This window comes from Herpailurus yagouaroundi, unplaced genomic scaffold (genome assembly GCF_014898765.1).
Source record: "Herpailurus yagouaroundi ecotype Mexico unplaced genomic scaffold, PumYag 222, whole genome shotgun sequence".
Lineage (NCBI taxonomy): Eukaryota > Metazoa > Chordata > Mammalia > Carnivora > Felidae > Herpailurus > Herpailurus yagouaroundi.
In genome coordinates, this window is record NW_024412453.1 from 2,752,843 (window position 1) to 2,774,971 (window position 22,129).

A 22,129-nucleotide genomic window follows, 5' to 3' on the forward strand; every position below is an offset into this window, starting at 1 on the left:
TAAGAGACTGTTGAGAACTGAGAACAAACTAAGGGTTGATGGGGGGTGGGAGGGAGGAGAGGGTGGGTGATGGGTATTGAGGAGGGCACCTTTTGGGATGAGCACTGGGTGTTGTATGGAAACCAATTTGACAATAAATTTCATATATAAATAAAAAAAATAAAATAAAAAAAATAAAATGACTTCACATCCAAAAAAAAAAAAAAAAAAAAAAAGAAAGTGACTCACTCAACTGGCTGGCAAGTTTGTTCTGGTTGTTGGAGGAAGGACTCAGTTAATCCCATGTGAGCCTCTCTTCAGTCATTTAGGCGACTGAGTATACTCACAGCATGGCAGTTGACTTAGCCAGAGTAAACAACCCAAGAGACCAAAGTGAAGCCTCAATGCATTTTATGACTTAGTCTTAGAAAGCAGTCATTTCACTTCTGTAGTTCTTGACTGCTCATACAGGTCAGGCCTATTCAAAGGCATGAAAATCAGGAGATGTGTGTCACTGAGGATCATCTTTGAGGCTGTCTACTACCTTTTGTGATATAATCTATGTTATTTTCCTAGTGGCTAGAAGGAATTGTCTTGTGGGGTGGATCTTCAAGGAAGAGAGAAAGAAATCCTAGCCGTGAACAGGGAGGAGTGAATCATTTCTGCAGGCAAAGGGTTCAGGAGAAAATGGGACTTGAGATTTTTGCATCCTAGATTTCCTATCCTATGTCTCCATAGTCCATTCTCTCCAAATCAATGCCTTAATCCTGGGAGAGTAGACTTTCCTAAATTACAATTTTAACTTTTTCTAAAGCTTGCTATTCTTATGATTAAGTCTATGGCTTAGTTCTCAGCTTTTCTACTCTTGGGTGCTGGAAATGAAAATCTCTTCATGTGCTTCCTGGAAGACTGACTAGATTTCATTTAGCCTCTGATGGTTAATCATAGACAGCCTTTAATTTTCTGTCTCCAGTCTATCAGTTCCCCCCAAAATAGCCACCCATCCCATGGTACCTATAATTACTTCACCCATATTTTTCACACGCTTGATACATGACACCAACTAATGGATTTCTTTCCCTGGAATACATCCCAGTTCAACACCTATGGACACTGCACTGCTACCTTGTATCTCATCATCTGCTTTCTCAGTCCACTCAGGTACCAACTATCCCTAATTAAGTTCCCTGGGAACTTACATTCCCAGTGGGAAGTACACTCTAAGACAGAAGTTAGTATCCAGGAAGTTTACAAAAGATGGAAATTAGCATGGAGGAGTGTTCCTGAGATCAACATCTGAGTGAAGACAAGAAGGTTTGGGAGAGAGAATAGTTGGGCCAACTCCTCAAGGAAATGCATTTGATTCTGTGTGAGGTGGCTCTGTTCAGGTGAGGTTATGGTTGGAGAGGGTGGCCAGTATCCACAGTGGCCATGTTTTCAGAGAGTTCAAATGAATAACTTACCCAAAGTGTTTTTCCTCCCCCACTTATTCTTAAATTACTGTATCATCACCCTATTTGTTTTCCCAATGGCATTGACTGTATGCTGTAATTACCCTGTTTGTTCACTTCTCAACCCACTTTCATTCATACTAGAATGTAAGCTCCTTGAGAGCATGGGTCTAATCTGGATTTTTTATCACTTATATCCCCAGTGTCAATAATGAATGAATGAATGAATGAATGAATGGAGTGATACATAGAAGGACCTTGGTTCTTCTGGGCATTTTCATGAGAATCTGAGGGAGTCACATCAGAGTGGCTTCTCAGGGAAAATCTGGTAGGAAAATTATGAAGAGAGAAATAAGGGTGGCCAAGGTAACTACAGCTGGGGAAATGGTCACAGACCATGTGTTCCTTAGGCCAACACCCTCCAGGCCTAATCTATACTGATATCCACAAAAATGTTGGATGTGACTACATTTCCTGAGAAAACCAGGGAAAAGAGTGAGTTTTGCATTTGGGTTGATGTAACCAAAACAGAGAAAGCATATAGCATACTGGAGGCAAAGGGTACAACAAGAGTATACTCATCTCCAAAATTAGCTGAATTAGCATGGAGGGCTTTGGGTTTCCATAGGCTGTGGGGTTAAGAGTTCAAACCAAGCTTAGGTAGACCTTTGAGAGGCAACGGAATGCCAGCCAATACAGGTTACCTGAATACTACATGCCTACAGTTGGTGCAGATAAATTAAGAGATTAAAAGCCCTCCCTTGATGAACGCCTTGACAGGGGAAAGATTACATAATAGATAAATGCAAAGTATTTGTGAACAGAAATTAATGCTTACACACTGAAATCATTCATCTCCAATAGACTCTACTTTTTAAAATGAGAGAATTTTTGGAAGATACCATATAGCTTATAGAAAACCTGACTCTATTCTGTGGGAAGGAGAAAAAGATTTGACTTTTTAGTATATACTGAAAAAAAATGATTTTTTTAATCTTTCTCAAAGATCAAAAGGATGGCTGTTATCTTTTATTAGCATGTGATCTTTTTCTTGTATTTCTAGTAATAATCATTTACAGTGAACACTAAACTAAATTTCAGTCCTATCAAGAAGAAAAAATTTGAAACAATACCTTGCACAAATGTTTGATTTGGATACCTGCCACCAAATTAGTAGGTTCTGCTTCAAAATACTTGCTTTCATTTGTCTCATAAAATTGCCTTCTTTCCTTTTTTCCCTTAGATGCTTCCCCAAACCAGTAAGAGCGCTAAAAAAAAAAAAAAAAAAAAAAAAAAAAGGGGAATGAATGTGACATTACTGCAATGGTATTGAAAAAGGATTCATTATAAAATACTCTAGCCTGTTATCTTTTGTACTGAGATGGATTGCTGAAATTTTTTTGTGATTAAATTTTGGAGCTAATTGGTTATAATTTGCATTCCCGGGCATAAAAGCAGACTACTCTATGAAAATTATAAGTGTCCAAGAGGGACAAAAGAAAATTACTCCAAAATGAGGTCATGGCAAAAATGATTGTATCATTTTTTGTCATATCTTCTCTTAGCAGATAAGGAAAGGAATCAAGAAAAAGAATGAGCCATCATGCTATAGTTCTGACTCCAAGAGATCTGTGCTAACCAAGGATAAAAAGCAGTCCCCAGATGGGGGACTTAACTTTTTTTTTTTTTTTACCACCCAAAGACCCATCCTATATTACTTTCTTTATGCCCGAGTTTAATCCTTTATGAAATACTTGCCTGTAAATGTGATGGATTACTCAGAGTTTGTAAAGTTTGAGGTAATAGCCCATGATCTACAGATTATTTATATATACTGGATGCTTTAAAGTGTAATAAGAAAAGGCCAGTGAATGGCTGGAGTAAGTAGAATGATTCTTTCACCTGATCTATTGGTTCAAGTATACACAGTGCAAAATTAACTCATGGTGGCTTTTACAGAAATTACAATACATATTCATAAGGACTGTGGCCTTTCTCAGTAACACAAGCATTAGAACTCACCAGCAAGAAAAAGTTCCATGGCTTGGGCACACCATACTCCCCTGGAAAGACAGCTTCTATATACCAGGCCACAAGGCCATATAAGAAAGCATCAAATAAAAACATTCCCAGTACGTGGGCAAAGCCAAAGTTCTCCATTTGGGGTGGTGAGAAGATGTTGCTCCATTTAATTCCAATTTCTAAGAGACAACAGTTGACATTTAATTTAGGTGCCAACCGACACTAAAACAGTTATCCATCTGCATCATAATTAAAGAGTGAAGAGAAAAGGTGTTAATATTTTCTAGAAATTCCTACTATAGTCACTTTCTAATACCACTAGAATTTAGGATATTTGAGAAAGTAATCATTTAAGATGTTTTCTAGTTTGCCAGGAACAATCAGTTATGAGTGAAACCAAAACAAAATACATATACTAAAAACTCAGGAATATAAGCTTTAAGAAAAATAAGGAAGCCCCTATGGGTTAAGACACTGACCCCTTTCTCTCAATCCCTCCTCATGCTAAATGTTCACTGGAAAATATAATTTTGGAAAACATAATCATTGAAAAGCAGAAATAAATGCTATCTACAGAAGAGAAGACTAGAAGAATTTTTGCATAGATATTGCACTGATGAAAAAAGGAAGACTGAAAGGTGCTAAAAGCAGACCTGTGCTGCTTCCTCTCCTAGCATCAAAGAACAGCCAGGAACTCCAAATGGAGTAGCAGACTTGAATAAATTTATGCAGAGAATGTGGAGGAACTCACGTGCTACAGGTGGTGGTATGAAGTAGTATCATTTTTTGAAGGACAGTTTAACAATATTAATCAACTTTAAAACTGTGAATATCTTATGAGAATATGGCCAAATTTACAAGGTAAATACTCACTCTCCATTTCTGCCTTGACTAGGAATTTAGTTCCCAGCCCCATTGCGATATTTGAGCTGAGACAGGAAGCCAGCTTCTGGGTGAATGTCATTTCTGCAAAGTTTATAGAGACAGTAACAACTGGAAAGTAGGTAACGAGATAAATGAAACCTCCAACAGAAACAGCAAAATGTACTAGAAATAAAAAGGAAATTATAAGGTCAATTTAAGCAATATGCAAAAGCCTCAACTACAAATATTTTGTAGGATGTATGTAATAAAATAAACACATTGAGAATAAAAATTTGTTTTGTTCACCATTGCTTCCTCAGCACATTATATAATACTTGACACTTCCTAAGTGCTCAAAAGTATTTTTTGAATGAATAAAAGTCTGAAATTAAACATTTAATAACTGATTTTTCTGGAATTTGTCATTCTTTTTTTTAATTTTTTTTTCAACGTTTATTTATTTTTGGGACAGAGAGAGACAGAGCATGAACGGGGGAGGGGCAGAGAGAGAGGGAGACACAGAATCGGAAACAGGCTCCAGGCTCTGAGCCATCAGCCCAGAGCCTGACGCGGGGCTCGAACTCACAGACCGCGAGATCGTGACCTGGCTGAAGTCGGACGCTTAACTGACTGCGCCACCCAGGCGCCCCTGGAATTTGTCATTCTATATGTAGTAACTATAAATATTATAGCTCTTAATAGAAATTTTACATATTTATTATCACTCAGCATAAAAAAATTATAAATGTAAATACTGTTATTATAGTATCAGAAAATATCTAGATTCTATTTCCAGACACTATGAGATTCAGTCTATGTCATAATACTGGGGGAAAAGAAGTATACTTGAATAAACAGAAATACAAAGTTGGTCTTAAAAAGCCAGATATGGTTTAGAATATGAAGAGTTCCAAAAATGTGACTCTGATAAAACACCAAAAAGAAAATCCCTGTTAAGAAACCAATTAACGTCATTGGGAAGCAAAATTTAGCATCTAAATAAAAATTGGATATTATGAAATACAACATATTATCCCACTATTAGGAATGATTCTTGCTTTTCTTCTTTACCTCACTCCACATACCATATTCACCAACTAGAACAATTATGTTTTATGTACTCATCTTTATGTACATGTCTTATGTACATGTACATCTTATGTACATGTCTGTTATTTTCTAAAATTAAAATTATAAAGAGAATGAGAGGGGACAAATAAGGGATAATAAAGGCAATATATCAGATGCACCTGATAAAAAAGAATCAAAGTACATATGGCAAAAAGTAACAGATTCTAGAATAAATATGCAAATTTACAACCATAGTAGAAACGTTAACCATCTTTCTCCAGATTAACAAACTTGGTCTAAATGAAAATACATGTCAACTACCCCAAACAACCTCATCATATATATTTTTTCAAACAGACTTGGAATATTAATTAAAAAAAAAAACAGACATTAACTAGGTCATAAAATAAATCCTAACAAATTTTAAAGGATTTAAATTAAGTTGGGAATCAATAACCAGAAGATGACTAAAAAATCCAGTATGTTGAGAAATTAAGACACACATCTTTGAATAATTCTCAATTAAAGAAGGAAATTACAAGGAAAATTATAAAACATTTTAAAGTAATAGCTCAGGGGTGCCTGGGTGGCTCAGTTGGTTAAGCCTCCGACTGCAGCTGCTCAGGTCATAATCTTGTGAGTTCAAGTTCCATATCAGGCTCTGTGGTGACAGCTCAGAGCCTGGAGCCTACTTGGGATTCTGTGTCTCCCTCTCCCTGCCTCTCCCCTGCTCATTTTCTCTCTCTCAAAAAATAAACACTAAAAAAATATTAAAAAAATGAAGTAACAACCAAAAAAAGCTTACTTATCAAAATTTGTGTCATGCAAACCAGTACTAAGAGGGAAATGGCTAGCCTTAAATTCATTTATTGAAAGAAATAAGACAAATATTCACTACCAAAAGCTTTAAAAAATGGCAATAAACACAAAGTTTATGGAACATAAGGGTAAAGATAAAAGCAGAAATTAGAACAAAACTATAGGTAAGACAACCAACAAAGCCAAAAGCTGAATCTTTGTAGAGACTAATAATGCTAACTAACCTGTTATGAAACTGATCAAGAAAAAAGACAGAAGGCACAAATTACCAGTACAAAGAGTAAAAAAGGATATATCATGACAGATACTTACAGACATTAAAAACAGAAGAAACACATATGAAATTAATGATATTGCACCAATAAATTTCAAAACTAAAAGTATAAAGAAAACAGAACTTACCAAAATTGAAAGAACTAGAAAACCTGAATGTCCTACAGTCATTAAAGAAATTGAATCAATAATTAAAATCCTTCTCAGTGCTTTTTCAGCAACTTCTAGCAGATATTCAAAGAGGAAATGATTAGGACACTGCACTGAAATTTCCAGAGAGATAGAGATACAGAAAAAGAGGATATCCTTCCTAAGTACTTTTATAAAACTACCATAACTTGATATCAAAATCAAACAAAGGCAGTACAAAAAAGGAAATTATAGAGCAATTTCACTACTGAACATATAGGTAAAAATTTTAAACTAAATATTAGCAAAATGAATCCAGCCTGTATACAAAGGAAAACATGTCTTGACAAATTTATTCTAAGAATAGGAGATTGGTATGGGTATTGAGGAGGGCACCTTTTGGGATGAGCACTGGGTGTTGTATGGAAACCAATTTGACAATAAATTTCATATATTGAAAAAAAAAGGAATGAGATTGGTATAGCATTTAAAAATCAGCTTATATAATGCACATTAAGAAGAAATATATTTTTACCATCTAAATAAATGCAAATTAAAATGTTAAATACAACTCAATATCCTTAGCTCAGATAAAATTCTTAAACAGTAAATGAACAGAATCTTTTTAACCTGATAATTATATATCTATATACTTTAAAAGCTTCCAGTCACCTTATACCCTAAAAACTTGTTGTGGACCCCAATTTTAAAGTGGATGTGTGTGTGTGGGGGGGGTTCCCCATACCACCAAGCAAGTCTCCAGGACATTAGCTGGGTGTCACTCAATTTTGACACTATTTATCCCAAGATAGCATCAGATTCCATAGTTTAAGGATTCAGTCCTACAGGGCCATTCCCCCTACCCTGACTTCAGATGCCAGTCACAAGCCCAGATTATTACCTTTGCTTCTGCTGACTGATTATAGATCAGAGGCTCCAAGGACAACTTCCTTAGGCTCAATTAATCTGCTAGAGCAGCTCACACAACTCAGAGAAACATGTTACTTACCAGACCATTAGTTTATTTCTAAACAATACAACACAGGAACTGCCAGATGGAAAGATGCATAAAATAAGGTATAGCACAAAGGCATGGTGCTTCCTTGTCCTCTCCCATTCCACCACTCTCCCCAAATATTCAGATGTTCACCAAACTGGAAGTAATCCTAATCCATCCTTTTGGATTTTTATGGAGGCTTCACACATTAAATAGGCACAAGTGATTAAATCATCAGTATCAATGGATGACTGATTCAACCTCCAGGCCTTCTCCTGGATGCTGGAGGTCAAGGGAGTGAGACTGAGAGTTCCAATCTTCTAATCACATGGCTGGCTCCTGCGGCAACCATCCCCCATCCTTAGGTGCTTTCCCAAAGCCACCTCAATATGTAACAAAAGACACCTCTGCTGTTCTCAACACTTCAAAAATTTCAAAGATTTTAAAATCTATGTGCCAGAAAAGGGGACCAAGACCATATATATGTACATACATACATATATATGTATGTACATACATACATATATATGGTAAACTGTTAAAATGTTTCTTTTAGGCAGAGAACTCCAAAACTGTATTCTACTAAACAATGAGTAAACTGACAACTATAAGCTTGATTGGTTCAAGCTGTCAGAATCAGCTGATTTTTTGGAGGTCTGGAATGTTATTTTTAACACTTATAAGCACCAGGGAAATGCTTAAATAAAGAAAAAAAGCTGACAACTTTCAGTAAAACAACATTATGGTGTTTTTTTCTTAACTGCCTACCATAACTGACTCCCCAGCTCGGTGCCAACCATGGGGATGGTGTCTACCTTCCTGATATGGCTTGCTGTTACCAGAGGGTGCAATACAGACTTGACTCTTAAAGAACTGTGCTTGACTCTTCTGATCTGCCTGATGGCTCCTTGAGGGATTCTGGAGGAAGTGGCTCAAGGACTTCACATTGTTTCACACCCCTCTGAACTTTCTCAGAGCAGCGTCAGCCTCCCAATCAGTGTTTGTTGAAAGCATTTAAAGGCAAACACACTTCCCACAGTTGACTGCTGCAAAGGATAACAATGAGAAAAGTAGCAGACACAACAAAAAGCCTGGGGGAAAAAAGGTGTGAAGAAGAAACACAAGGAAGAATAAGGGCATTAAAAAACTTCCACATATAGTGGAGAATCTAGAAGGCCACTCACATGCTCAGGGTTGGACAATGTTCAAAACTGACCTGAGAAGACCCTACTCTTTAACCTTGAGCTGACCTTTAGGCTCTGCAAAAGTGAGAAGTGAAGACTAATGCTAAATATTGAAAGAGTGCCCAACTGAGAGCCAATCAGAGAGTATACTTTTTTTTTGTGCTCTAGTTAAGGAAATCTGTCAAATTGCTGGCTGACTACTAAACCAACAGAGCACAGACTTCAGTGATTACATATCAAAATAATACAGTCTTTGTAAAAATAGTTTAGAAAACTCACTAAGTTAATAACTACAATCCACACAACCAACAATAAACCATGAAGTTGGGGGAGACATTTCTAGAATTACCACATTACATTATTAATCAAAGACTTTAAATAGAGTGCCCTAAATATGCACAGATATCTAAAGGAGACTATTAACAAAGAGCTAAAGGAAATAACAAGAATCATATCCCATGAACCAGAAAATATCAATAGATTTAAATTATAAAAAGACATCAAACAGAAATTTGGGGGCTTAAACAGAAAACTGAAATGAAAATTTGATTAGAGGGGTTCAACAGTATATATGAGTAGGCAGAAGAAAAAAAATCAGCAAACTGAAGATAAGACAACTGATATTATGTGATCTGAAGGGCAGAAAAAGAATAAGGAAAGATTAATTGAGTTTAAGAGACCTGTGGGACACCATGAAGGTCACCAGTAAGTGCATAATTGTGGAGTCATAGAAATTAAAGAGGGAGATAAAGGGTCAGAGAAATTATATGAAGGAATAATGGCTGAAAAATTCCCAAATTTGATGAAAGACGTAAATGTACAAATCCAAAAAGCTACACAAACTCCAAGTGGAATAAAATCAAAGGAAGCAGCACTAAGACACATTAAAACAAAAATGAGGAGAGACAAAGACAAAAAAAAAAAAAGAATCTTGAAAGCAGCAAGAGAGAACTGTTTCATAGTGTACCAGATTAAAAACCAATTTGCCAGAAAGCTGCAGGCCAGAAGAAGGTAGAGTGACATTTTTAAAGCATTAAAAGTAAAAATAAACTGTTAAGCAAGAATTCTGCACACACCAAAACTATCATTCAAGAATGAAGTAGACATTAAGAAATTTCCAAATCAGGGCACCTGAGTGGCTAGTCGGTTAAGCTTCTGTCTTAGGTTCAGGTTATGATCTTATGGTTTGTGGGTTTGAGCCCCGCATTAGGCTCCGTGCTGATAGCTCATACCCTGGAGCCTGCTTTGGTTTCTGTGTCTCCCTCTCTCTCTGCTCCTCCCCACTCATGCTCTGTCTCTCTCTCAAAAAAATGAATAAACATTAAAAAAAAATTTCCAAATCAACAAAAATTGATGGAGTTTGTTGCTTGTACATGTGCCACACAAGGATGAACAATCTGAATGAAAGAATACTGGATAGTCACTCAAAGCCATATAAAGAAATAGAAAACTCCAGTGAAGGTAACTGCTTCGATAAATATGAAAATCAGAATTATGGTATTTTCTGTTTTATAACACCTCTTTTTTTTTCCTATATGACTTAAATAAATTCATGTAAATAACTGTAAAGATGTGTTAATAGGTATATAAATATAAAGATGCAGTTTGTGAAAATAACAACATAAAAGGTAGATGGAGACTGACAGGAGCAGAGCTTTTATTACTATTAAAGCTAAATTAGTATTAATTATAATTAAGTTGTTTAAAGTGTTCATTGTACTCTCCAAATTATCCCTTAAGAAAATAACTAGAAAATACATACAAAAAAAAAATGATAAGGGAATCAAAATGGAGGATATAAGGAACAAAAAAGGTACGATACATAAAATACAAATACCAAAATGGCAGATATAAGTCCTCCATTATCAGTAATTATTTTCAATATAAATGGATTAAACTCCAATTAAAAAGTGAAGGTAGGGGCGCCTGGGTGGCGCAGTCGGTTAAGCGTCCGACTTCAGCCAGGTCACGATCTCGCGGTCCGTGAGTTCGAGCCCCACGTCAGGCTCTGGGCTGATGGCTCAGAGCCTGGAGCCTGTTTCCGATTCTGTGTCTCCCTCTCTCTCTCTGCCCCTCCCCCGTTCATGCTCTGTCTCTCTCTGTCCCAAAAATAAATAAAAAACGTTGAAAAAAAAATTTTAGAAAAAGTGAAGGTAATAGAAGGGATTTTTAAAAAATGATCCAGGGGTGCCTGTGTGGCTCAGTCGTTAAGTGTATGACTTCCGGCTCAGGTCATGATCTCACAGTTCCCGAGTTCAAGCCCAACCTTGGACTCTGTGCTGACAGCTCAGAGCCCAGAGCCTGCTTCAGATTCTGTGTCTCCTTGTCTCTCTGCCCCTATTCGGGTCATGCTCTGTCTCTGTTTCTCTCTCTCTCTCAAAAATAAATAAAACAAAAAAAATTTTTAAGATCCAAAGATACAATTTTGTTAAAGGGAAAGAATGGAATAAGATATTTCATGTAAATAGTAACCAAAAGAGAGCTACAGTAACTCAACTAATATAGGATAAAATAGGCTTTAAGTAAAAAATTGTTACAAGACACAATCAGGGATATCATACACTTATGGAGGTGTCAATCAATCAAAAAGATGTAATAATTAAAAACATATATTCATCTAACAAGAGAATTCCAAGAACCAAAAAAAGATAACTGAAGGGAGAAATAGAAAGCTCTCTAATAATACTTAACAACTTCAATACCCAGCTTTCAATGATGGAGAGAACAATTAGACAGATGATCAAGAGAGGACTTAAACAACACAGTAAACTAACTTTACCTAAAAGACATACATAATACTCCATCCAAAAAGAGCAGAATATATATTATTCATTTTTACACTTGATCTTAGCCAAAAGGCCAAGAAGCGATTATATTATTCATTTTTAAAGAATGTTTATTTATTTTGAGACAGAGCGAGTGTGTGAGTGGGGGAGGGGCAGAGAGAGAGAGAGAGAGAGAGAGAGAGAGAGAGAGAGAGAGAGAAAGAGAGAGGGAGAGAGAGAGGGAGAATCCCAAGCAGGCTCCATGCTGTCAGTGCAGAGTCCCATAGGGGGCTTGACCTCATGAACCATGAGATCATGACCTGAGCCAAAATCAAGTCAGATGCTTAATAGGCTGAGTCAACCAAGCACCCCAGAATATATATTCTTAAGTGCACATGGAACATTCTCTAGGAAAGACTATATGTTAGACCACAAAACAAGTCTCAATAAATCTTTTAAAAAGGTTTAAATCACACAAACGATATTTCAGGACTGCAATGGAATGAAGCAAGAAATCAGGTGGAAAGTTACAAATGTGTACAAATTAAACCAAAAAAATGTGTGAAAATTATAGAAAAAAAATCTCTTAAACAACCAATGTGTCAAAGAAGAAATTCAAGGAAAATAAGAAAATATTTAAGGATAAATGAAACAGAAATACAACATACCAAAACATAGGAGATACAACGAAAGCAGTGCTGTGGAAAATTTATAGCTGTAAAGACATACATTAAAAAAGAAGAAATACCTCAAATCATAACCTAACTTTCCACCTTAGGGAAAAGGAGAAAGAAGAACAAGCTAAACCTAAAGCTAGCAGAAAAAAGGAAATAATAATGATTAAAGTAGAGACAAATAAAATAGAGAATAGGAAAACAATGAGCCAATTAAGAAAAACAGAAGTTTTTTTTTCTTTGAAAAGGTCAACAAAATAAACTTTTACATATACCTCCTAAAAAAGAGAATTACTAAAATCAGAAAGATGTGCACTTTCACACCAACTTGAAAGTAATACAAATAAAAAATATTAATAATAACTGCATAGCAACAAACTACACAACCTTGATGCAATGGGAAAAATCTTTGAAATGCAGATCCTGCCAATACTGACTCAAGAAGATATAGAAAATCTGAATAGACCTATAACAAGCAAAGATATTAAATTACTATCAAAAACTTTCCAATTGAAAAAACAAAGTACTCTATGGCTTCACTGGTGAATTATATGAAAACTTAGAGAATAATTAACACCAATCCCTCTCAAACTTACCAAAATAGACAAAGGAATGCTTCATAACTCACTCTGTGAGGAAAGCATAACCCCAGTAACAAAGTCAGAGAGAGACATCACAAGAAAATAAAATGTGAATAACAGATGCAAAAGTCATCAACAAAATCTAGTAAACCTAATACAGCAACATTTTTTTAAGGTATATATTTTAATTCCAGTATGGTTAACAGACAGGGTTACATTAGTTTCAGGTTTACAATGCATTGATTCAACAATTTTATACATTACTCAGTGCACCTCCCCTCTGGTGACCATGAGTTAGTTCTCTATAGTTAAGAGTCTGTTTCTCTCTCTCTCTCTCTCTCTCTCTCTCTCTCTCTCTCTCTCTCTCTCCCTTCCCCCCTCCCTCGTTTTTTGTACTTTGTTTTATTTCCTAAATTCCACACGAGTGAAATCATATAGTATTTGTCTTTCTCTGACTGACTTGTTTTGCTTAGCAAAATACTCCCTAGCTCCATCCATGTTGTTGCAAGTGGCCAAATTCTTTTTCATGGCCAAATTATATTCCATTGTATATATATATGCCACATCTTTACCCATTCATCTGTTGAAGGACACTTGGGCTGACTTCATAATTTAGCTATTGTAAATAATGCTACAATGAACACAGGGGTGCATGTGTCCCTGTGAATTCATGTTTTTGTATTTTTGGGGTAAATACTTAGCAATGGAATTACTGGATCTTATGGTAGTTCCATTTTTAATTTTTTGAGGAACCTCCATACCATTTCCCACAGTAACTCCACCAGTTTTCATTCTTACCAATAGTACACGAGGATTCTTTTTTCTCCACATCCTTATCAACACTTGTTATTCTTTGTGTTTTTTATTTTAGCAATTCTGACAGGTATGAGATGACATCTCATTGTAGTTTTGATTTGTATTTCCCTGATGATCAATGATGATGACCATCTTTTCATGTGTCTGTTGGCCATCTGGATGTCCTCTTTGTAAACGTGTCTATTCATGTCTTCTGCCCATTTTTAATTGAATCATTAGTTTTTGGGGTGTTGAGTTTTATAAGTTCTTTATATATTTGGGATACTAACCCTTTAACAGATATGTCATATGCAAATATCTTCTCCCATTCCGGGGGGTGCCTTTTAGTTCTGTTGATTGTTTCCTTTTCTGTGTAGAAGCTTTTTATTTTGATGTAGTCCCAGTAGTTACATATCTTTGCTTTTATTTCCCTTGCCTCAACAGACATATCTAGAAAAATGTGGCTATGGTCAATGTCAAAGAAATTATTGCTCATGCTCTCCTCTAGGATTTTTATGGTTCCAGGTCTCACATTTAGGTATTTAATCCATTTTGAGTTTATTTTTGTGTAGTATAAGAAAGGGGTACAGTTTCTTTTGCATGTAGCTGTCCAGTTTTCCCAGCACCATTTGTTGGAAGATACTGTCTTTTTCCCATCAGATATTCTTTCCTCCTTTGTCAAATATTCACTTACCATATAATGGTGGGTTTATTTCTGAGTTTTCTCTTCTGTTCTATGGATCTATGTGTCTATTTTTGTGCCAGTACCATATTGTTTTATTACAGTTTTGTAATATACTTCAAGTCTGGAACTGTGATACCTCCAGTTTTGCTTTTCTTTTACAAGACTGCTTTCGCTAATCATAGTCTGTTATGTTTCCATACAAATTTTAGGATTGTTTGTTCTAGTTCTGTGAAAAATGCTGTTGGTATATTGACTGGAATTGCATTAAATCTGTAGATTGCTTTCGGTAGTATAAATATTTTAACAATATTTGTTCTTCCAATCCATGAACATGGAATGTTTTTCCATTTCTTTGTATCATGTTCAATTTTTTTCATCAATGTTTTATAGTTTTCAGGATACAGGTCCTTCACCTCTGTGGTTAAGTTCATTCCTAGGTATTTTACTTTTGGTGCAATTGCAAATGGGATTATTTTCTTAATTTCTCTTTCTGCTGCTTTATTATTAGTGTATATAAATGCAGTAGATTTCTGTACATTGATTTTATATCCTGAGACTTTACTGAATTCATTTATCAGTTATAGTAGTTTGGTGGATCCTTATGGTTTTCTAAATATAGTACCATGTCATCTGGAAAGAGTGGAAGTTTTCCTTCTTCCTTACCAATATAGTTGCATTCTATTTCTTTTTATTGTCTGATTACTATGGCTAGGAATTCCAGTACAATGTTGAATATAAGTGCAGAGATTGGACATCCTTGTCTTTTTCCTGATCTTAAAGGGGAAAGCTTTCAATTTTCCCCCAGTGAGTATGATGTTGTGTGTTTTTCATCTAAGGCCTTATTAGGTTGAGGTATGTTCCCTCCAGACCTACTTTGTTGAGGGTTTTTACTATGAATGGATGTTGTACTTTGCCAAATATGCAGCAGCAAATTAAAAGGATTCTACACCATGACTAAGTAGGATTTGTCCCAGGAATGCAAAGATAGTTCAACAGAGAAAAATCAGTCCATGGAAACACACTACATTAATAGAAAGGAGGAAAAAACCCATATAATCATCTTAATTTGTGCAGATAACAGATTTGACAAAACTCAACATCATTTCACGAAAAAACCCTCAAAAATTAGGAAAAGAAGGAAACTTCAACATGATAAACGAGATTATGAAAAATCCACAGCTAAGATCACACTTAATGGTTTAAGAATGAAATTTTTCCCTCAAGACTAGGAAGAAGGTAAGAGTTTCTGTTTTCACCATATCTTTCTTTTTTTGTTTTTGTTTTTCAACTTAAATTTTAATTAGCTAGGATACAGTGTAATATTGGTTTCAGGGGTAGAATCTAGTGATTCATCACTTACATACAACACCCAGTGCTCATCAGAACAAGTGCTCTCCTTAATACCCATCACCCATCTAGCCCATCGCCCACCCACATCCCTCCCATCAACCTTCAGTTTGTTCTCTATCATTAAGAGTCTCTTGTGGTTTTTTCCCCTTTATTCTCTCCCTGCCTTCCCATATGTTCATCTGTTTTGTTTCTTAAATTCCACATATGAGTGTTTTCACCATTTCTATTCACATAGCACTAGAAGTCCTAGCCACAGCAATTAGGCAAGAAAAAAATTAAAGACATCCAAATTGGAGGGGAAGAAGTAAGCTTATTTCTATTTTTTCTATTTGCAGATGACATGATATTATATGCAGAAAGCCCTAAAGAATCTACAAAAAAAAATCTATTAAAACTAATGAACATATTCAGCAACAATGGAGGGTACAAGTTCAATACACAAAAATCAGCTGAATTAAAATTTTTTTTAATGTTTTATATTTGAGAGAGAGAGAAAGAGAGAGAGTATGCAAGCAGGGGAGAGACAGAATCTGAAGCAGGCTCCAGGCTCTGAGCTGTCAGCACAGAGCCCGACACAGGTCTTAAACTCAGGAGCAGTGAGATCATAACCTAAGCCAAAGTCGGATGTGTAACTGACTAAGCCACCCAGGCACCCCTGAGCTGAATTTTTGACACTATCAATGAACAATCTGAAAATAAAATTAAAAAGGAATTCCATTTGTAATAGCAGAAAAAAATAAAATAGTTAGGAATAAATTAAACCAAGGGGTTGCAGAAGTGTACACTGAAAACAATAAAATATTCCTCAATTAAAGACTACCTAAATACATGGAAAGAAATGTCTTCATGAATTACAAGACAATATAGTTAAGATAAAAATACTCCACAAAGTGATTTACAGATTCATTGTGATCTTTAAAAAAAAATCCCATTTGCCTTTTTTGTTTGCAGAAATAGAAAAGCCAAACCTAAAACTCATGTTGAATTGCACAGAACCCTAAACAGGCAACAAAAACAAAAACAAAAACAAAATTGAAGGCTCACATTTCCCATTTTCAACACTTAATACAAAACCATAGTAATCTCAAAAGTGTGTTACTGATCTAAGGATAGATATAAACCCAGTGGAATACACCTGAGAATATGGAAATAAAGGACTTATGTCATATGTCCTATATACACATGATTCTTGACAATGGTGACAAGAGCATCAATAAGGGAAAGAACAGTCCCTTCAATAAATGGTCCTTTGACAAACAGATAATCTAAATGCAAAAGGTATGAACTTCGACCTGGATTTCATACCATATATAAACACTAAAAGTGGATAAGAGACATTAATATAACAGCTAAAACTATGAAATTCTCAGAAGAAAATGTACAGGTAAATCTTTATGACCCTAGGTTTAGCAAATGGGTTCTTTGACACACACAAGAGAAAAACAGGTAAAGTGGATTTCATGAAAATTAAGAATTTCTGTGCACCAGAGGATATTATTAAGAGAGTCAAAAGGTATTTTGAGGATCATGTACCTGAAAGGGCTTAGTATCCAGAATATATAGAGAACTCTTACAACACACCAACCAAAATACAAGCAATCCAATTAAAAGATAGTCAAAGGACTTGAACACACAGTCCTCCAAAGAAGATATACAAATGACTAGCAAGCACATGAAAAGATGCCCAACACCATTACCGTTTAGGGAAGTGAAAATCAAAATCACAATGAGGTATCACTTTAGACTCATTTGGATGGCTATAATAAAAAATGGAATGTATCAAGGAGTGGCAAGGATGTGGAGAAATTGTTACCTTCCTTTATTCTTGGTAGAAATGTAAAATGTTGCAACAACTATGGAAAACAGTTTAATGGTTCCTCAAAAAAGTTGGGAATTAAATTACCATATGACCAAACAATTCTACTCTGAAGTTTATATTCAAAATAATTGAAGGCACGTGCACAAACAATAATTTGTACCCACATGTTCATTGAAGCACTTTGGCTCACAAGAGTCAAAGGAGGAATCAATCCAAATGCCCATGAATGGATGACTAGATGAGCAATATGTTGTACATCCATTCAATGTAATATTAGTCAGTCATAACAAGGAGTGAAGTACTGATAAATGCCACACAACAGATGAATCTTGAAAACATTAAGCTAAGTAAAAAAAATTCAGACACAAAATGTCACATATTTGTATCATTACATTTATATGAGATATCCAGATAGGCAAATCCATAAAAACAGAAAGCAGATTAGTGGTTGCCAGGGGCTGAGGGGATGGTGGGATGGGAGTACTGCTTAACAGATATGTGGTTTCCATTTCAGGTGATGAAAATGTTTTGAAATTAAATAATAGTGATGGTATATTAGGAATATACTTTATGCTACCACATTGTATACTTATTTAATATAGCTAAAATGGTAATTTTTATGTTGTATGTATTTACTACTAATAAAAAACATTTCCATTTGCAACACCTGGGGGGCTCAGTCGGTTGAGCATGTGACTCTATATTTGAGCTCAGGTCATGATTCCAGGGTTGTGGAATTGAGCCCCATGGCAGGCTCCACACTGAGCATGGACCCTGCCTGGAATTCTGTCTCTCCGTCTCCCTTGGTCACTCTCCCCCACTCATGGACGCTCTTTCTAAAATAAAACAAACAACAAACAACAAAACCCCACTTCCATTTAATTTTAGGAACAAGACAAAGATATCTACATTAATTCCTTTTATTATATATTAGAGGATCTAGCCTGTGCAGTAAGAGGTGAAAGAAAATAAGACAAAATGACTGAGGGGAAAAAAAACCCACCTTATTTTCACGTTATAGGAATGTGCATATAGAAAATCCAAAGGAAGGTATAGTTCTTAGAAATAATTTAAGAGTTTAATAAATTGTAAGGAAAGGCAACATTTAAGTATTATCACAAGCAGGTGAAAATATAACTTTGATAATATTTCATTTTTAATAATAAAGAATAAAAACACTCAGGAAGACAGTTATTAAATTTTTATAACAAAAATATAAAGCTAGAAAAAAGAATTTTAAAAGACCTAATCAAAAGGAAATATATATCATGTTCTTGAAGAGGACGATTCAAAATTATAAAGATGTTAGTTCTCCCCAAAATGATCTATAGATTTAATACACTTTGATTGATAATGCAAACAATATTTTTTTTATGAAACATAACCTACTTATTCTAAAATGTATACAGAGTAGCAAAGGGCCAGGAATAGTCAAAGACATACTTGAAGAAAAAGAATGGACTGGACGTCTTTCCCTACCAGGTGATAAGATTTATTATGAAGCCATATTGACTAAAATGCTGTGAATATGCTTCAAACATAACGTATCAGTGAAAGGACCACCTCCATACAAATGCACACATGAGGGGGATCTTGACGTATAACAGAATAGGTACTGCAGAGCAGTGAGGAAAGGGTGAACTATTTATCAGATGTTGCCAGATAACTGCTTATGCACTTGAGGGAAAAATCAATTCACCATATCATACCACACACAAAAGTATCAATCCCTATATAGAACACAGGAAGATAACTCTGTGACTTGGAAAATTTTTTTTCACTGAAATATTTAGTATCACAAATTATGAAGGATGAGATTAGTAAAGGAAACCATTGGTTACATTAAAATTGCTATTAAAAGATAACATTAACAAAAAGCTAAAAGTTCCAAACTGGGACAAGTTTTGCAACACATGTGCAACTAACAAAAAGTCGGCAGTGGGAATATATAAATAACTCCTGAAAATCAATAATCATAATAGACAAGCATGCACAAACAGATTTTATAGAAAAGGAAACACATGACTCATATTAATAACACTCAGCTTCATCAGTAAGTGGGAAAATGAAGGTTTGAACTGCCATAAGATAGTATTTCATATCTCTAGTGTGGCACAAATTAAAGTTTGACAGTAAATTCTGGCAAGGATATGAGCAATAGGAATTCTCATCTTCCTTTATTGGGGCTGTAAAGGCACACAACCACTTTGGAAATGTTGGACATGGGTAGTCATGCTGGGCATTTACAAACCTTGCTATGACCTAGCAATTCCTTTCCTAACTATATACCACGTGAAAGTCTTATACATATATACCAAAAGACACGTACAAAAACCTTCTAAATATCCAGTCTGCCATAATTCCAGGAACAGAAAACAACAGTATTTGTTTTCTAACTATCTCTTTTTTCTCTTTGGTATATCACATTGTGCCTTACGTTGACACACCACTTTTCTTTACCTCCGGGTTGGCTGGTTTTGTTTTTTAATTTTGGCTGTTTATGGTCATACATACAATCATGTGCCTTGTGAGGAGCCATTAACTAACAATACGATGATAATGTACTGAGAAAAATAAAAATAAAATGAAATAGAATTATTGGTCATGACTGCTATTGGTATGTGAGCCCTCAAAAAGGAAGGAAACAATTTTCACTTGCCTTTGTATATGAGACACCGTGCCAGCACAAAGATATGAATGATGCTTGCATCCATTGACTTGACTTCCTATTCCAATCTTCTAGTCTTTCAAAAGTGTTTAAAAACTAATCTCTACAGGAAGCATTCTTTGGTTTATCTCAACCTTAATATGAATTTGGAGGATTTTAATTCTTTTTTCGTGTGTATACTATGATCCATTAATTTTCATTGCTCTCTGCATGTCCTGTCAAATCTTTTTTTGTGCATATGATATGCACGTCTCCAAGGTCAATGTCAGCTCTATGGGACACTATATTTCAAATTCACATCAAACACACAATAAAAATCTATTAATGAAGTACACAGACCCTTTATTTCAGGAAAGCAATTTTGTTGTTTTCTTCCTCTTCACATACCCCAGGATCATCATCGCATACTGACAGACTTTATTCCCTCTAGTAGAATATACAGAAGCCATCTCAATCATTACCATTCCTGCTGGATGGTTAAACAGATACCACATGTGAAGCCACAGGTAAAGGTTAAAAAGAATCCTCAAACATCTTATTTTGGTTCTTATCCTTTTTCACATGTATACTATACTATATTTTCACTACTCCTTTCATTTCTTTTGGAATCATTTCATGTACATATAATACTTGTCTTTTTAGCTAGAATGTAAACAAGCTACAGATGAGATGGCAAATGAAAGTCACAGGAGCTTCCAAATATAATCCCCACTGAGTCACTGACAATTTTTCCCAGGAGTTTTTGACTTACCTTTATTGAAGAATGTGCTAACCATAAAGCTGAAGAACATTGTGGCAATAGCAAAACATAGCAAAAAGATGAAGACAAGAGATGGGTCACTGTATTGGATAACTGGCACAGGTTCTATCTAGCAAAACAATCAGGAAACCAGTTGAGTCATACTCTAAATGGTGTCACAGCAAAACAATAGAAGAGAAATGAAACATCTTTAAATATTTTAAAAGTCCTAGTGAAACTAATGACAAGCCTCAGGGAGATGAGTAAACAATTCATTAACTACAGAAGGTCCACACACCTAGACTTAAAGTTTAGTTTGCTGGAGGGGTGCCTGGGTGGCTCAGTCAGTTGAGCACCCAACTTTGGCTCAGGTCATGGTCTCACGGCTTGTGAGTTCGAGCCTTGTGTCAGGCTCTGTGCTGACAGCTCAGAGCCTAAAGCCTGCTTCAGATTCTGTGTCTTCCTGTCTCTCTGCCCCTCCCCTGCTCATGTTCTGTCTCTCTGTCTCTCTCTCAAAAATAATAAACATGTTTTTTAAATCTTAAAAAAAAAAGTTTAGTTTGCTGAGAGACTAAGCAGCACTTGAATTTCCAGAGCGGAGTCACCAATAGGCACATGTTCACTTCCTGAATCCAACAGGACCACACCATATGTATCCGTTTTTCCTCTCAGAGTTTAGCTATAGCCTGGACAGTGAAATAGACACTTGCCTTGGCAAAGAAAATAATGCACATCAAAAGGATGATAACTGAATACAAAGAGAGGAATGTGAAGAAATAGGCAGCCCAGAGCATCCAATTACTGAGTCCTATCATGAGCAGGTACTCCTGTGGGAGAATTAACACAAATCAACATCATGTAAAACAATATAATATACAAAATGCTTTCACAAATATTATCTAAATTTCCACCACAATCAAAATTGGCTAAATAAGAAATATTATCATGCCCAATTTATAGAGGAGATCAATGACTTGACTAAAATTACTCAGCTAGTGTGTGGGAGCTCTGAGATGCTTATAAGCCCATAGATGACCTCACCAATAATTTACCTGATATTGTTCAGGCATGAAACACCCTTAATAAAACTATAAACTACTTACATTAATATCCCCTTTCTTTTTATTATGCCTTCTTCTAGTAGGGCATAATATATTTTAATTCAATGTAATATAAATATATTTTATAAATGTAAACATGTAATGTAAGTATATTTTAATTCAATTACAAAAGATAAAAGCAAATGGACAAATTTTTGGTCAAA

At 35.4% G+C, this 22,129-nt stretch overlaps 1 protein-coding gene across 1 annotated transcript in view; it reads right to left on the reverse strand.

Annotated features, from left to right (window-relative positions):
* The window catches only part of LOC121019812 (ATP-binding cassette sub-family A member 3-like), a 130,241-nt gene extending 108,547 nt beyond the window's left edge, over positions 1 to 21,694 (reverse strand). Inside the window, exons 1-5 of the mRNA XM_040459623.1 lie at positions 21,576 to 21,694; positions 20,878 to 20,995; positions 4,326 to 4,499; positions 3,453 to 3,631; positions 2,540 to 2,698 (exon numbers count right to left, since the gene is read on the reverse strand). Of these exons, the coding sequence (XP_040315557.1) occupies positions 2,540 to 2,698; positions 3,453 to 3,631; positions 4,326 to 4,499; positions 20,878 to 20,995; positions 21,576 to 21,680 (735 nt within the window). The 5' untranslated portion in view covers positions 21,681 to 21,694. The remainder of the gene's footprint in view (positions 1 to 2,539; positions 2,699 to 3,452; positions 3,632 to 4,325; positions 4,500 to 20,877; positions 20,996 to 21,575) is intronic.
* Between the last annotated feature and the right edge of the window lie 435 nt (positions 21,695 to 22,129).